Raw genomic sequence first — 17,644 nt, 5'->3', positions numbered from 1 at the left:
GTGCGGTCAGCAGTCCCCTCACCTTGGTGATGGCATTCAGGGCATCCCAGCTCTCCTCCAGAACCACTGGGCTGGAGTCATTGAAGAGGCGGATCAAGCCGGACACCAGGCTCCGCAAGTGGCTGGTGTAGTCAGCCTTCGAGCGCGAACAGTAAATGTTGAGGATGATGGCAGCAGCCTGCCTCATGCCCACCTCAGGGCTGCGGGTGGCTTCCAGCAGGTCCTCGATGATGATCCGGTGTCCAGTGTCATCCTCTACTGAGAGGATCACAGCCTGACAGTTGGCCATCTCCTGAAACCACAGGAGACACCCGGACTGAGTACAGCTCCTCAGGGGCAGGCCAGGACAGCGGACAGAAAGCCGCCAGGGATAATCACGACACTCACCAGCTGCTCATCCGGAGTCCCGAGCTTCTCCTTCAGGGCCAACATGACCGCCGGGAGGATCACTCCAAGGTGACGGGTCAAGGCGTCGCCGGCCACAGACGAAAGGAAAGCCAGCACCCGGGTGTTGACAGGTGGAGTGGTCAGCTGTAGAAGGATGAACGTCAGCTCAATGAATGCCGCCCTGTGCTGACTGCTGTGCTAGGCTCTGGGAGATCCCATAGCTGGTGCTCAGGGCTGAGTGTCTGCTCCAGGGCCCCCTGCACCCACCACCGGCCTCCCCCAACATCTGAGCTTAAAAGGTCTCCAGAGCAGGCCTGGGAATGATCATGTGGCTGCAGCTTCTGGGGCAGGGGGAGCTTGCTGCAGGGTGGGATTACCTTGGGTACGAGGTAGGGGAGCACCACACGACTCTTGATGGCCATAACTTGCTTCAGACCATCCAAGGCAAATTCTGACACTTCCTCATCATCCTGCAGAGGAGCACAGAGGGCAACGCTGAGGGGCTGGCTCCTGTCTAGACCAGCCACCGCCAACTTCCTTCACCACTTTCCTCCCTTCCTCCCACCGCACCCACATTTACTGACTGTCGAAGGAGAAGCACAGAGCCAAATCTGAGCCTGCTGCACCCACTCCCTCGGGGGGCCCACACTGCGACTGCCTTGGCAGAATGAGCCCCCCTGCGTTTTGCTTCTACAGAGACAGTAAAAGCCAAACTGGTAGGTGTGTGGCAGATCCACTCACCAGCTGCTTCAGTAAAAATGGGAGAATGTCCTCCAGAGCCTGGTGGCCGATGGTGGAGTGCAGCTGCTCAAAGGTCTTGGCCGCCGCCTCTCTGACCTCCTCCAGTGGGTCACACAAAGCCTTCCTCGCCGTGGGTACAAGGGACTCAGAGAAATACAGCACCTGCAACAGAATCCGTGCACTGTACTTGGTCGTGGCAGAGGCGAGGAAGGAATGGAAGCAAGCAAGGTGGGATGGACAAGGACCTCTGGCCTAGCCAGGCCACCAGCATCCCTTGGCTTGACTTTTTTTTTTTTCCTCCAATTGTTTTAAGCTTTATTTATTTTTGAGAGACAGACAAACAGGGCATGAGTGGGGAACAGAGAGAGAGGGAGACCCAGAATCCGAAACAAGCTCCAGACTCCAAGCTGTCAACACAGACCCCCAACGTAGGGGTCACGAACCTGAGATCATGACCTGAACTGAAGTCAGCCGCTTAACCGACTGAACCACCCAGGTACTTCGATTTGACCCTTAGCTTAGTGGTTCTCTGTGAAAATGAGCAAACATATGAAAGCAGAGAGGATATGCAGTCTCCACCTGAAGAGCCTGATTTTTTTAGGTGAGATCTCCAGATACTCTCCATCTCCCACGAGAGCGCCTTCCTAAGGTGAGGCCTCCTGCATGGCATGACCCCCTCTCCCCTGATTCTTTCTTTTGCTCATTTTCTTGGAAAACTCCTAGTCCTTCAACATTCAACTCAAAAGCTTGCTTCTCTGTGGCATCTCTGGGGCTACCGTGGGGCCAAGGATCGCTCTGCTCCCTCTGGAACTGGTCCCCCTGAAGCAGGGTACGCTACAAATCAAATCAGAGGACTGATTATGTATCGGCCTCACGGCCGGCAAGGTCTCAGTCTTTGAGAGGACTCAGTAACTATTCAACGAATCACAACTCTAGTTGGTGACACAATTTATTTACATTATTTGCCAAACGCAAATGTAAACCCCCAATGAATGTAATACTTCTACTGATACACACAGGAGAAGGTACCAATAAATCAGATGATAAACTGGGGCACCTGGATGGCTTAGTCGGTTAAGCGTCCGACTTTCACTTAGGTCATGATCTCACGGTTCGTGGGTTCGAGCCCCGCGTCAGGCTCTGTGCTGACTGCCAGCTCAGAGCCTGGAGCCTGCTTCAGATTCTGTGTCTCCCTCTCTCTCTGACCCTCCCCTGCTCACGCTGTCTCTCTCTCTCTCCTAGAAATAAATTTAAAAAAAAAACTATTTTAAAAAATAAATCAGATGATAAGCAACAGCCACGTGCTTAACATTTCTGACCGGCTGGCTACTTCATAGCTTATATGCCAACTGAGAGCCCTATGCCTGCTCAACCTATTTCCAAGGGGTGTGTCAAGGATCACACTCAAAAAGGAAGGGGAGTGCAAAGATTGCCAGCCCCTTGAAAGTGGCTGCTATGGGACACTGTCATTGCCAGAAACGACACATTTCTACCCACCGGGAACTTACATTCATCTGCTCCACTCCTTGTAAGAACACATGCAGCCCTGCCGCTTCCGCAGACGCAGCACATACACATGCGCATGGCCTCCCTTCCCCACCAAGGACACCGCACATACTAACTGTACTGCGCTCTACAACCCAACAATTGCACTACTAGGTATTTATCCCAGAGATACAGGTGTGCTGTTTCAAAGGGGCACGTGCACCCCAATGTTTACAGCACTGCTATCATATCAACAATAGCCAAACTATGGAAAGAGCCCAAATGGCCGTCAACATACAACGGAGTATTACTATATATGTATGTGTACATATAATAAAGTATTACTTGGCAATCAAAAAGAATGAAATGTTGCCATTTGCAATAACACGGATGGAACTAGAGAGTATTATGCTAAACGAAATTAGTCCGAGAAAAACAAATATGACTTCACTCATGAGGAATTTAAGATACAAAATAGATGAACATAAGGGAAGGGAAGCAAAAATAACATAAAAACAGGGAGGAGAACAAAACATAAGAGACTCGTAGATATGGCGAGCAGNCAACATACAACGGAGTATTACTATATATGTATGTGTACATATAATAAAGTATTACTTGGCAATCAAAAAGAATGAAATGTTGCCATTTGCAATAACACGGATGGAACTAGAGAGTATTATGCTAAACGAAATTAGTCCGAGAAAAACAAATATGACTTCACTCATGAGGAATTTAAGATACAAAATAGATGAACATAAGGGAAGGGAAGCAAAAATAACATAAAAACAAGGAGGAGAACAAAACATAAGAGACTCGTAGATATGGCGAGCAAACAGAGGGTTGCTGGAGGGGTTGTGGGAGCGGGGATGGGCTACATGGGTGAGGGGCATTAAGGAATCTACTCCTGAAATCATTGTTGCACTACATGCTAACTAACTCGGATGTAAATTAAACGATAAATACACTTAATAGACAGATATAAAGCATTAAAAAAAAAAAACACAGTCTTGCAGCAGTGACACAAAAGGGATTAATCTGGAGCAGCCTCAGTAGTGGTGAGAAAAAGATCATCACCAATTGCTACAGGCCACTCCAGAGTCCCTAGTGGTTCGGCTTTTGCTGGAACCTGCTTTTTCAGGTCACCCGTGGGGCCCTAAGAAGACACTCACAGCGTCCCGGCTGGTGGACTTCATGATCTCGCTCAGCCCGATGCACACGCCCTGCCTCTCGTCGCTCTTCTGAGACCTTAGTCCTTCCTCAAGGATGGGGATGATCTCAGGCAGGATCTTCTCCCCTAACTTCCGGACGAGATCGCCCAATGTCCTTGCTGCAATCTGTCGGCAGAGACCAAGCTAGAACATCAATGCCCTACAAACCCCAGGGCACCTGGAAGACAACTCCAGATTGAAGGCCCTGGACTTAACTTCCCCAGATGCTCTTAGCCCTGAAGAGCCGCCAGGGTGGTTGCAAAACACTAAAACATACAATTATTTCTTTGTGTCACACACACCTACACAACCTAAAGCAAGAGCCGGCACTTGATATATGAACAGGAAATTAACTCATCACATGCTGTCTGGTCAAGAGGCAGTTTCCCTAAATTGATAACTACAGCCTAGAAGTCACTTCACCTTGTGCTCTTGTCCAAGGGGAGCTGAACAGGGAACAAATGCTTTTAAGGAAAAAAAAATAAACCATCTCCCCAGAGGCCTCACACAAACCCTTCTTTAGCCAAATACGCAGTTTGCTTGCCAGGGATGGGGGTTGGGAGTAGGCCGAAGGGGACTGTCAGAAGCAAACATGTGCCCAGGCTGAGCCCCTCCCCCCAACCAGAGAACATGCCTGGTCCAGCCCCTGCCCCAGCCCAGGTCAGCCTCATCTCACATGCTCACCCCTGTTTCTCATTCCAGACCCAGCAGTCCCGGCCCAGCCTCTGTTGGCTTTTGCACCTCCTGCCCTTGTATCTAAAGCACTATTCCCCTGGTCTGGAATTGGCTTTCATCACTACCTCACCTGGAGGGTACTTANCCCCCCCCCCGCCCCCCAGCCCCACGCTGGTCAAAAGCTCGTTACACACATTTGCAGCACCATGCAGCATCTGCTTTAGCTGCATTTACATCTGTCTGTGTGATTATTTGAACAAGGTCCACCTCCTCTATCAGAGTGTAGCCCATGAGAATAAGGGTAAGGCTTCTTTTCCATTACATCCCCATGGTTTAGGCCTCTGCTTAGCACAAAGTGGTACTTAATAAATATCTGTTGTATGAAAATTAATAAAAGGAAACCTCCTTTAGAATGGAGTCAGGAGGCCAGAAAGGGGCACTCTCACACCCTATCACTCTGCATCAACTACAGACTCAAAAGGAAAAGATGAACCTTGCAGACCCAACAGGAAAAAGCACATACTTTACTAGCCCAGCAGACTGAAGAAAGATTTTTCTTCTCTGCCGGCAATAGCCCAGCCAATTAGAGACAGTGACAACTCAGCCAATGAACAGCCACTACACTTCAAACTCCCAGTTTACTCCAAGAGAAGTTTTGCTTATAGCAGCCCTCCTGACGCCCCCACCCCTCCCCTCTATAAAACAGTGTTCCACTCTTTTGTTCAGTGGACTTGACTATAGTTTTGCCATGGCTTATGTGTCCCAAACTGCAATTCTTTGCTATTGCCTGAATAAACCTATCTTGCAGGCAAAACAACAGGCTGTTTTATCTTTAAGAGTAACCATTAAATAACTAAGTAAAGAAACAAACGTCCTCCTCTAGGATGGGAGCTCGAGGCACCCTGGCCTCTGATGCTGGGTCAGAAGCAAGGGGTCCAGGAAACTTACGGTTCTCTTATCTGCACAGGTGCTGGCCAGGAAACCCAGCAGTAGCCCAAAGAGAGTAGGCAGGATCTCACGCAAGGTGCGAGGGGTATTAGAGACCACAATCTTCCAGACGTGCAGGGACGCCTGCCGCACAACCAGCTGGGTGTCTGAGCGGCCCATGTAGAGCCCTGCCAACACCCGGTTCCGCCGATCTACCCCCAGGGCAGTGATGATGGCCTGCAACAGTGGGAAAGAAGGGAGGACGCAGGGCGGTGAAGCCTCCACAGTGTGAGTGCCAAGGCACATCCCACGAGCGGAAACCAACTTAAGGCACGCACCTTGTTGGACTGGGCGGTTCCAAAGTTATCATCTTCAGAGGCAGTTTCTGTGGTCATCTTCCCGGTGACCCCTGAGATGTGGAAGAGGAGGTCCCCAAGGAGCTGAACAGAGCTAAACCTGAGGAGGATGCCAAGAACAGAGTCACACAGCCACGAGGGGCAATCTTGGGGCACAACTGAGCCCTGGGCAAAAAAGACACTGGAACGAAGGGCACCCAAATCATTCATGGTGGCTATCGTGGAATGAGAGAAGTTACAGACCATTTTCTTTCCCTTTTTTTTTTTTTTTTAAATTCTAAGAGAGAGAATGCGTGCACACACATGGGGGAGAGGGACAGAGAGAGACAAAGTATGTGTCTCAAGCAGGCTCCATGCTCAGCACCAAGCCTGATGTGGGACTTGATCGCACAACCCTGGGATCATGAGCTCAGACAAAATCAAGAGTCAGACATTCAACTGACTGAACCACCCAGGTGCCCCTAAAAGATATTTGTTTCTTTACACTTTCCCATGTTATTTTCTTCCCAAGTTTTCTATTAATGAAGATATATTACTCTAAGAATGAGAAAAATCAACATTTCTTAAAAGTATATGTGACAGTTTCTGTAATAAATAGTACAGGGAAGAGGGAATGTACAGAAAGAAGCCTTAATAGAAAATCAGGAATGCTGATCATCAGAACCGATCATCAGTAAGGAGAGGCCTAGAAGGATAAACTTTACTTCTCTTCAAATTAAATTATGTATTATTGTTTTTAATGACTACAAAAATCATAGTCCTATTTGAGATGAAGATTCAAAAAAACCAGAAAGGGGCACCTGGATGGCTCAGTCAGTTAAGTGTCTGATTCTTGATTTCAACTCAGGTATGATTTCACAGTTTCTGAGTTCGAGCCCTGCATCAGGCTCTGCATTGACCTCGGAAGGCCTGCCTGGCATTCTTTCTCTCTCTCCCTATCTGCCCCTCCTCTGCTCATGCTCACTTGCTCACTTGCTCTCTCTCTAAATAAACATTAAAAACATTTTTAATAAAAAATAAAATTTTCACACAAACTGAAGGACTGAATAGAGCAAACTTTCAAAAGAGAATCAGAATAGAGACACTGCCACACAAAACTGGAGAGTCACACTGAATGGTTAAGAGCAAGGGTCTAGAGAAAGCTGAGAAAAGTTCTCACAACATTCTGCTCCTCGTTTCTCTGAGTTTCCAAAACGCAAAGCCAGGACCACTGGGTCTTTCCTCCCGGGTCCTCACCTTATTCTCCAGAGATCATCAAAGAGGCCTTGCTCCAGCTGGGGCAGCAGCAGGGCAATGGCCGTCTCGGCGTACATGGAAATGACCCGCTGGCCCGCACGCAGGGCGGTGTCCCGCACGAACTCATTCTCATCAGCAAGAGCCTGTGCATACAGAGTAGGTCAGCCAGGGCTGCTTCCCCCAAGGCACCAGTCCCACAGGAAATGGGACTCCCGTAAGAGCAGGATGAGGATTCTTGCCTCCCAGTCCTAGCTGGCAAGGAGCCTGGACTCCAAGGAGAGCACATGCATCCTGCCCCCCCAAGTAATGCTACCCGCAGCATGGTCCCTGGTGCCTACTTTGAGGATACATGGGATGATGGGCCCCACATAAGGAGTGAACTTGTCCCCAAAGGTGATGGGCAGGTAGTTGAACATCATGATATAGCCATCTCGGACGTGGGGTGCAATGTCCACTTTGCTGGCTGTAGCCACGATTTCTGGCATCAGCTTCTCCAACTTCTCCACCCCCAAGCCAGCCATGACCTCAGCCAACCCTGCAACAAAAGGACAAAATAAGTCCGCTGGCTCGGAGGGACCCTGGACGGTACTCCTGGTCTGGCCCCCGGACCTGCCCTGGCCTCACCTTGTGCAGCGCCCGAGCGATCCACAGAGCTCTGCTCATAGGTCAGCGTCTCCATCAGCCATGGCAGCAGGTCCTCAAAGCACGACTCCCCCATGCCCTTCACCATGGCCCCAAGAGCCTTGGCAGACACCGTCCGCACCTGTCAGGTAACCAAGAACCGGGATGGCTGGGTTGCAGCGGCTCAAAACCAGGTGCCCACACAGGAGCAGGGAGGGGCCCCTGGGGGTCTCCTTCCCTTTACCAAACAAACGCAAAAGCAGCTTATAGGGAATTCTCAGAAATCAATTTTCTGAGGAGGGGGCTAAAATAATGAGCTCCTGCCTGTTCTCTCCTCCCAGACTCACCTCAGGTACAGGGTCCAAAAGAGAGGCTTTCAGGCCAGGCGTCACACTTGGCAGGTAAGGAGCCAAGTCCTGCAACAACACAAGAGGTGACTCAGGTGGAGGCCCGGCTCCTGCTTCCTCTGGGACCCATTCTGGTGTGGACGCCGACCTCACCATTCTGCTGAGGAGAGCGCAGCAGGGCTGCTCCCACAGCCAACGGGGAAGGACAACTGGCAAGGAACCCCACTAACTGGTATGTTTGAGGCCCCAGGCAACCGCCCAGGAAACCTGTGAGGGATCCGAAGCCCACCCTCGATGGTTCAAGAGAACCCCCAACTAGAGTTCAATGCTCTTCCTCCTCCTGTCCTGGTCTCAGGACCAAGGCTTGTCCAGCCTCTGGAATCTAGGAAACTATTTCTGGCACTTTCCTTCAGAACAGTGTTATTATCTTCCCGTTCTTCACCTTAAAAGGTTTATGTCTCTTGGTATAGCATTCAGCTTTAGGGAACAGTTTTAAATATAGAAAAAGCCTTATGTTCACTGTAGCATCATTTAAAATAGCAGAAAACCTTGGGCAGTATAGGACCGACAACAGAATTACATAAGTTGTGGTATATACACTTGTCAGAATATTAAAGAACTATTCAAAAACCAGTTTTGTGAATAACTCACTGTAACTTAAAATTCAGCTTATGTTCACGAATATAATTTTTTTTAACGTAATAAAAAACATTAGCAGTAACTGTTTCAGTGTTGGAGGACTACGGATAAAATTTTTTGTTTCATCAATTTTCCCATTTCCCAAGTTCTCTAGGACCAACATGACTTGTCCACTTTATCTCTTGTGCCCATAGCCTCAGCAAGCAAACCATGGCTGTGGGAGACGGTGAGCTCACAAATGCAAGCCCCTGGGAGCAGGTAAACAAAGTAAATCTCCTGAACGAGGCTAATTTCCTCTAATTTGAAAGCTTTCAGAAGTAAAAGCCTGTGACAAGAATGGCAAGCAGTCAGAGCAGCAGCCACTTGGCCCACACAGGGCCAGGCTGGGCATTTCTCCCCACGCAGTCTGTAAAAGGGCCCAGGGATGGCCTCATCTGGGGGCTGAGCCAATAAGAAGTTAAACCACTGTGCTCTGCAAGATGCTCAGAGAACCTAGATTCCTCACCCCCACCCCAAAATGGTCCATTTCGTCCCCTAAACATAAATAGGGACCAAAAGCCCACACAGCCCTTTTGTGTCTGCTGCGAACAAGGACTCTGTGCCCTAAACCAGCATCTACTGTTCTGTCCTGCACCGAGCGATCCACAGAGCTCTGCTCATAGGTCAGCATCACTAGCCGGGCTGCTACCTTCTGGTCTGTCAGGGAGTACATGTTGCCAATAATCTGGGCTGCCATCTTCCGCGTGTCCGTGGAACGGTCCTGGAAGGCTCTCTGGACAATGGGCATGATGAGGGCCAAGGACGGGGCATCGATGAAGTGGACAAACTTGGTATCCAGCAGGGTCTGCAAGCACTTCTGGGTCTTCCTGGAGGGGTCTGTCAGGGCATCCAGCAGGACTGGGGCAATGGCTGCATGTCCAAACGAGAGAGAGGCTGGTCTGCACGAGTCTCAGGTGTGGCAAAGCTGCCAAGTCCTCAGAACTACACGGGGTCAGAAGAGAAGGGAGTCCGGGGCCACCCCTCTTTGGAGCCCCACGAGTCACCTGTGATGGAAGCCAGCCTGTTTACAAAGAGCAATCCCTGCTCCGCCAGGAAGAAAGTGGCAGCTGCCACCCCCATGCACCAAGCAGCTTGATCTGGCAGGACACCTGGAGCCGCCTTCAGTGGGCACAGAGCTGCAGCCACAGTGCTGAGCCCCCACAGGAGCACGGCTCGGGCTCCACGGTGCCTGATCATGGAAGGGGCAGCCAGAGTGGTTTTGCAAAGGAAGTGTTTTGAGACACCAAATGCCCCAAGCCAGTGGTGGCAATGAAAGACACAATGCTCAGGGGAGTTAAGCCCGGATAAAACAAGCTCTCCAAGTCAGCACCATCAGCCTGGTACAAAAAATGCCAAGAGAAATACCTGGCTTATCTTTTCCACAAGCCTGCAGAATTCAACCACTGTCAACAATTTAAAAAAACAAACAAACAAAAAAAACACCTAACAACCCAATTAAAAAATAGGCAAAAGATTTTAAGAGTACTCCAAAGGAGATATGCAAATGGCCAATAAGCCCACAAAAAAAGATGTTCAACATCATTAGTCATTAGGGAAATGTAAATCAAAACCACAATGAGATGCCACTTCATATGCACTAGGGCGGCTATGACCAAAAAAGACAGACAATAACAGCATAGGCAAAGGGAACTCTCACTGCTCACTGCTGCTGGGAATGTCAAGTGGTCCAGCCACTTTGGAAAACAGTCTAGCAGTTCCTGAGAAAGGCAGACAGTTACCATATCATGACCCAGCAATTTCCATTCGTAGGTATCTAAGAGACCTGAACATGTCTAAAAAAACCACCATGCATGCAAATGTTCATAGCAGCATCATTTCAAACAGCCAATAAGCAGAAACAACCCAAATGTCCATCAGAAGATGACTTGATAAACAAAATGTGGTCTATCCACATGATGGATTATTGGGCCACTAAGACACCAAGCACTGACCCATGCTACAATATGGATGACCCTAAAAACATTATGCTAAGTTCAAGATGCTAGACACAAAAGGACAAACATGTATGATCCCACTATACAAGTGTCCACAATAGGCAAATGCAAAGAAACAGAAAGCAGATTACCAGTTCCCAGAGGCAGGGAAGGGAATGAAGAGTGAATGCTAACAGGTGTAGGACTTCTTTTTGGGATGAGTAAAATGCCATGGAACTAGACAGTGAGGATACTTACGTAATTTTGTGAATATACAAAAAAAAGCCACCAACTTGTACAAATTTTTAACAAATGATTTTAATATTATGCAAATCTTATCTTGATTAAAACAAAAAAAGACCCATGCTAGATTCCAAAACCAAAGCATTTCTCCTTTGATAGAGATCGAGACTGTTCTGAGCCTTAGGACTCCCTGAGGCTGTTGAACATTATAAGAAAACCAACAAAACTCAAGTGTACCTATTCATCTCTTACAGAACAAAACCACACAGAAAATATCATCTTCTGAATGAACAAAATCTCAGAACACCGGGATGAACTACACTGAACAATTACCTACATTCCACAGTAAAGCTTATAAATTCACAAGTAATGTGCTGGGCAAAGTGGCTGCTGGGTTTTGTTTCTAGAAATCAACCTCTTGCCATCACTTAATCAAGAACCACACTACAGGGGCACCTTGGTGGCTCAGTCAGTTGAGCATCTCTTGATTTTGGCTCAGGTCATGATCCCAGGGTCATGGCACTGGGCTGAGTGTGGAGCCTGCTGGGGTTCTCTCTCTCTGCACCTCTCCCCCGCAAGTGGGCGCTTTCTCTCTCTGAAGTAAATAAATTAAAAAAAAAAAAAAAAAAAGAACCACACTGCAGAGCACAATTAAGGGAATAACCCTTCCCTTCTGTCACACATCTTCTGGAATGAGAAAGAACAGGAAGTTCCCAAAGAACACAGGATGCTGATGTGGTCCAGAGTATGACATTCAATTCTGTTGACTTCAGGTCAGGGCTCAGCTCAGTGCACAGGGCTCTTACAGTCAAGCTGCTTCTGAGCCCAGGACTCAGTTTCCCCATTTATGTAGTCAACAATGACAGCTCCAGACCTGGGGCAAAACTAACCACTTCCAAACTAATTCCCACTAACTGTTTTAGAAAAAGGGTTTCCCAGAATTTAGAGGTTATTTCAATGTGAGCATATCTGTCCTGAGAGGGCAAAGATCTTTGCTGAATGCCTGTTCCCTGCAGTGTCCAGGGATGGGAGGAGGAGCCAGGGACAGTGGGAGAAGCATACCCAGGATCTCCGGGTTCCTGATGACGGAGCCGATCTGCCTGAGCGCCTGCTGTCCGGCCTTCTGCACTTTGACATGGGAGTCAGTGAGCACCTCCGTAAGCTTGGGCACGATGTTGGGCAGGCAGGATGACAGCTGCTTGGGAGCACAGTAGGCCATTGCCCCAAGCAGCTCCACCGACCCTGCAGATGGCAGACACAAGCCCAGCATGGAATCACTGAGCACAGGCCAGGGGACCACTGGTGTCAGCTGCCTGAGCAAGGGACAACCAGCCTGCCCCCCTGCAGACTGTGCTCAGGCAGTCCCCGGGGGGAGGGGCAGGGGTGGGGGGTGGTGTGACTCCAGCAGAGCAAGCACAATGCTCCTGAGGCCCACCGAGCCCCAGGATTCTGGTGTCATGCAAGGCAGTACAGGGAAGAGAGGAGAGGGCAGGAGGGGGGAAGACCTGGCTGAGTCCCGGCAGTGGTCTACGGTCAATTCACTGAATTTGCTGGCCTAGTTTCTTTATCCACATGTGAAGAAACTCATTTAGATCTGTGATTTTTCAAACTGCAGGGCAAAGCCTGAAGGACTAAGGAGGAGGCCAAGGGAAAGGCCAAGTAGGAGGGCCCCAGATCTTGACCCTGCCCAAACCAGAACGGCTCTGCTTGTATCTACTTTGCATATTTGGATGCCAGATAAGATTCTATTTTTACTTTTTATTTTTAAAAAAAATTTTTTTAACATTTATTCATTTTTGAGAGACTGAGAGAGACAGGACATAAGTAGGGGAGGGGCAGAGAGAGAGAGGGAGACACAGAATCTGAGGTATGCTCCAGGCTCTGAGCTGTCAGCACAGAGCCCAACATGGGGTTTGAACCCACGAACTGTGAGATCATGACCTGAGCTGAAGTTGGATGCCTACCCAACTGAGCCACCCAGATGCCCCAAGATTCTATTTTTAAAAAGAGTTTGGGGGCACCTGGGTGGCTCAGTCAGTTAAGTGTCCGGCTTTGGCTCAGGTCATGATCTCACGGTTCATGGGTTCGAGCCCTGGGTCGGGGCTCTGTTATGACAGCTCAGAGCCTGGAGCCTGCTTCAGATTCTGTGTCTCCCCCTCTCTCTGACCTTCCCCTGCTCATGCTGCCTCTCTCTGTCAGAAATAAATGAAAATAAAAACAAATATAAATAAATTAAATAAATAAATAAAAGAGTTTAATGGGGGTAAAAAGCTTTAAAGTCACAGAAGTAGCCACAGACTAATTTTAAAGCTCTGAGATTTCCTCACTTAGGGCTATGGTTCCTGCCAGAGGCCTGTTCTTTGCATGAAAGCGCACAAATTTCTGAAGGACTGAGCTGCATGATGGCTCAGAGGGTCTTGGCCTTGCCCGTGGGCTGGGAGCACACATGCACAGGAAAGACCCCTGGACAGCTTCCTGGATCCCCACAAGGGCAGTCTTCAGAAAAGGAAGTTGGACAGAGACAGAGAAGGGAGCAGCCTTACCGGCTTTGGTCCTCCAGGATTCCTCCTCCAGTGCAGCCAGTAAGGAGGGGAGCACCAGCTTCACCCCATGAGCACTCAGGTTGCTCATCACAGCCTTGGCACAATCATCTGCAGCCTCAAGGGAGGAGAAAAGGCAATCAGGGCCTCCTTGCCCAAGCAAGGGTCAAGGCCTGACAGCAGACTGAGTGTTCCCCCTGGTGACCAACACTTAATGGGGGTCTCCTGTGTCAGACCCTGTGCCCAGGCCTACAGACAGACACAGCTGACGAGAGAGTGAGTTTCTCACCTCACAGAGCTTTAGTACTTTACTGGGAAGCAGAGGAGACCGGTGCCCAAGGTACAGACGGAGAGGCTCTGGCAGCGGGCCCTTCCACCGCCTCAGACCCTCGGCTGACTCACAGCCCGTGGCAGGCTGGCTGCCGACGGGTCTCATGTGCAGCCTCAGGACTTACCTCACGCACGTACTGGTTCCCATCCCCGAAGCACAGCAGCAGATGGGGCAGCACGTGAACCACATATGGCTCGAAGAGTTTCCCCAGCATGGTGCAGAGCATCTCAAAGGCAAAGAGGGCTCCTGGGGGAGAGGGCGGGACAGCTGGGAACAGACTGTGCGCTGGAGGCAGTCACAAGATAGCCTCCCTGCCACTTCGTCACCCTCTGGAGACAACCAAGGCAGCTGCAGGACTAAAGTGGCTGCTCTGTGAGGGAAGCGGCACCCTCTGCCTCCCCTAGAGCAGGGTTATGGCTGTGCAGAAAGGGGGTGAGAACAAGGGAGTGTCTGTCACTTCCTGGCACTAATAGCGAGTAAGGCCAATTCTCTCTCGCCTGATGGTGTCTGAGTAAGAAATAAAGTCCGGGCCACATCAGCAAGGACCAGATGGAACAGGTTACACAACCTGCCCCCTCAATAGCACTCACACAAACACCAGCTCTTCAGGGAGGAAGGAAAGGCCAGATAGATTCCTTCCTGTGGCAGCTGTGGGGACCGACTTCCCATACTGGGCAGCCCCAAGCTCAGAGACACTCACCCTCTCGCCGGCGGAAGTTCTTCTTATCCTGGATGGCATCGGTCAGCGCGGCCATCATTTCCTGCTGCTTTAGCGAGAGGATGCCCAGGCCCTTCACCAGGCCTGCCAGCCCGTAGGCGGCCCCTTTGCGCTCTGCGTACTTGTCTGACTCCAGCAGCTGCTGCATCAGCCTTTGGATCATTCCTCCTGCATCCTCTTTGATGGCTGGCACGAGAGGCGGCAAGCAGCTGGCCACAGATTCCTGCACCTACAGAAGGGGCCCACCTAGTCAGCACCACAGCTCAACTACAGCCGGTTCCTGGGAGCTGCCACAGTCCTACATGGCACCTCACCACGTGATGTCCCCAAGGCCCACCTCAGCCATGGCCTGACAACACAGGGCATCAGACAAGCGAATGGTGTTATACGCCCATGGATGACGCAGGCTCCCTCAGAGTGCGCACTACATCTGTCAGGCCTGGGCAGGTGAGAGAAAACTCCAGGGAGACTAAACCCGCTCGCAGAGAAAGATCCAGGGAGACATACGTTACGGTGTTCTTCAAAAATGGCCCAAGTTTTCTAACTTGTCAAAGGCACTGGGAATTCAGCTGGGCCTCACAGGGCCAGGCCCAGATTGAGTGGTACCAAAAGACACAATCAATTCTGTCTTCTAGCCACAGCTCAAAGTGCTGTGCCATCAGAAGCCCAGGCAGACCCTTTACAGGTGTGAGCTTCTGAATTTATTTTACCACCAATTTTGCAAAACTGCAGATGACGAGAACATTCTGAATGATCCAAAATGCACTTGGATCACTTGGGAGGTGGGGGGAATACGTATATGTTTTCCAGAAAAGAAAATAACAATCCTCGCACGATGGCTTGGAGACTACATTCAAAAGCCCCGAAATGTGTAAGGAACACACAGAAGGTCAGGGAAAGCTCAGCAGACATCTTTTTTTTTTTTTAAATCTTGACATCCCCAGTGCTGGATTCATACTAAGTGCAAAAAATGACTGTGAGTAAATAAGTAGAAAAAAATGAAAACATCTAGGACGCCTACAGGAACAAAGTAACTCCCTCTCCAAGGGTGTTCTTGACCATAAACCATAAACCAGGCTGTCCTGAGACCGAGGATGACTCCTCACTGACAACTGGCCCTTCCGGACCCTGATGCCCAACTCGGCCCTAGCACCCAGATGCAAATCTGCAGTCAGTCCCAATTCCCCAACTGGCTTGTGGGCTCCAGGCCAGGAGGCAGGTACCTGCTGGGAGGGGGTAGAGAGGGCGGCGATGAGCTTGGCAACAATGGGCTTCACTTTGGGGTCACTCTTGTCCAGATGCTTGGCCAGAGAGCCCATGAGGACCACCACACTCTGCCGCACGGCATCATAGCTGGCATCGTTGGGCGCATTCTTCAGGAACTCCTCGAACACTGGCAGTAGCGAGTTGACATTCTCCTGGAAAGCCAAGCCCACCAGAGCCTCGAGTTAAGCCTACAGGCTGCATCTAGGGATGATGGTCTCTGCCTCCAGGCCGAAGACCGAGTCTGGCTCTGGGACCAGCATCCTGACAAGCCAGTCAGCAATGCCAGCAGGTTCCCCAGTTTTCTGGCAGGAATACAGCAGACTTAGAAGAATTTAACTAGGAATCTTTTTGGTTCAAAAAAAAAAAAAAAAAAAAAAAGAAAAATGAAATTTTCCATGGGGCCAATGGCCCATCAGGCCTCCTGATACTCAGCGTCCCTGTGTCACCACTGCTTAGCCCTGCCTCCTGCCCTGCCTGCTCCTCACCTCCTCAGCTGGCTGAGATCTTTTACCTTCCCATGGGTGTTGAGGGTTGCGAGGGCTGCATCCAACATGCACTTCCGGACATCTGGGTTTCGGTCGTTGAGAGCGTCGGGGACAAAAAACTGAAAGAGGGGCTTCACCTGAGAGCTGTCCAAACACTGGGAGAGCTTGTTCAGGGCCAAAGCCAAGCCACACCTAGGAAAGAAGGGGGGAGCCTATCAGGAGGCAAGGGTCAGCCAGGGGCCTCCTCTGCGGTGGAATCTTCCCCGGTCTGCCACAAGGAAAGGGAGCTTACGGCAGCTCCCTTTGGGTTACAGAGCACAACATGGAACCCACTGCCCAGCGCTTATCACCAGTCTACACGATTGTCTCAACAACCCATGTGGCAAAGGGAGACCTGCCATCTGCCCACAGTTTACCTCATGGAGCGACCATCTTGCTCCCGCCCCTGACAGTGCCCACAGTTTACCTCCCTCCAGGGCAACCTTGGGCACAGACAAGCTCTGCCTGTTTCCCACACCTATGAGTACAATGCCCACCCTTCTACCTCCACGGCAGGCTGCAGGAGGGGAGAGGTAAGGGAATCAGAGGTAAAGGCACTTGGAAGTGAACATACTATCCTTTTCAGCTACAGAGCAGTGAGAAGGTCCCCAGGGACCTCTGAGAACTAGAGGCCTGGAGGAAAGGAGAAACATGCCAAAGTCAAGTCCAGGAGGAGCCAGGACTTGAACTGAGGTCTGACTCAGAGAGAGGTCTTGCCCTTTCCTTCCACTGTCCCATTACTCCATGTTGCCTCCTCTCGGCACCCAACCCACTCAACCTGAGATATCTCAGAAAGCTCTGAGTGGAACAAGACTGCAATGTCCGCTATACCTGGCTTCCCACTGATCTGGAGGAGATTCGGAGATAACTCGTCCCAAAGCATCCAGCACTGGGGGTGGCCGCTGCAAAAGACAGGCTGATAAATGCACTGCCATGCTGTCTCCAGTCAAACCAGGCAGGCCAGCCACCTGGCCATGAGGTGGGAGATCAGTCACAGCCACCCTGGGTCACANTCTGGTCAGACAAGGATTTGTAGCATCTACCCCATCAAACCCGACCACCCAGCCCTTCTCTTGCTGTAGGCTGAGCTCTCTGGGCCCAGTTATTTTCCTGAGGGAAGAGAGAACAGAGCAGGAAAAAACAAGACAATCTTCCAGTGGCGCTCACCTCNAAGCCACTCTCACACGGCCCAGCCCGCAGCAGGGTGCACAGGCCACTCACATAGAGCTTCTCCTGGTAAATCTCCATGAGCCTGCCCATAACCTCTGCCGCCTGCCGCTGGTACCGTGCCACAGCCTGGGAGAGGGCTTCGGCCCCGGCCTGCCTCACAGCTGCCTCATGATAGATGACATCGTCGATCAGCAAAGAGCAGAGGTCTGGCTGTAGATCTAGGTTCATCGTCGACCAGAGCCTGTAGATGGGGG

General features: G+C 50.4%; 1 protein-coding gene across 1 annotated transcript in view; it reads right to left on the bottom strand.

Moving 5' to 3' along the window:
• Positions 1-17,644, bottom strand: part of GCN1 (GCN1 activator of EIF2AK4) — a 60,699-nt gene that overhangs the window by 10,335 nt on the left and 32,720 nt on the right. Inside the window, exons 29-48 of the mRNA XM_077766045.1 lie at positions 17,442-17,644; positions 17,052-17,122; positions 16,208-16,373; positions 15,654-15,848; positions 14,413-14,659; positions 13,837-13,958; positions 13,385-13,499; positions 11,904-12,083; positions 9,314-9,534; positions 7,987-8,055; positions 7,643-7,781; positions 7,357-7,553; positions 7,019-7,161; positions 5,765-5,882; positions 5,448-5,663; positions 3,786-3,950; positions 1,129-1,290; positions 765-857; positions 388-531; positions 23-292 (exon numbers count right to left, since the gene is read on the bottom strand). The exon at positions 17,442-17,644 is cut by the window's right edge and continues 169 nt beyond it. Coding sequence (XP_077622171.1) covers positions 23-292; positions 388-531; positions 765-857; positions 1,129-1,290; positions 3,786-3,950; positions 5,448-5,663; positions 5,765-5,882; positions 7,019-7,161; positions 7,357-7,553; positions 7,643-7,781; positions 7,987-8,055; positions 9,314-9,534; positions 11,904-12,083; positions 13,385-13,499; positions 13,837-13,958; positions 14,413-14,659; positions 15,654-15,848; positions 16,208-16,373; positions 17,052-17,122; positions 17,442-17,644 — 3,236 coding nt within the window. The remainder of the gene's footprint in view (positions 1-22; positions 293-387; positions 532-764; positions 858-1,128; positions 1,291-3,785; positions 3,951-5,447; positions 5,664-5,764; positions 5,883-7,018; positions 7,162-7,356; positions 7,554-7,642; positions 7,782-7,986; positions 8,056-9,313; positions 9,535-11,903; positions 12,084-13,384; positions 13,500-13,836; positions 13,959-14,412; positions 14,660-15,653; positions 15,849-16,207; positions 16,374-17,051; positions 17,123-17,441) is intronic.

Source organism: Crocuta crocuta, unplaced genomic scaffold (genome assembly GCF_008692635.1).
Source record: "Crocuta crocuta isolate KB4526 unplaced genomic scaffold, BGI_CrCroc_1.0 scaffold339, whole genome shotgun sequence".
NCBI lineage: Eukaryota > Metazoa > Chordata > Mammalia > Carnivora > Hyaenidae > Crocuta > Crocuta crocuta.
Note: the sequence above shows the minus strand (reverse complement) of the source record. Positions and strands in the feature narration are given on the sequence as shown.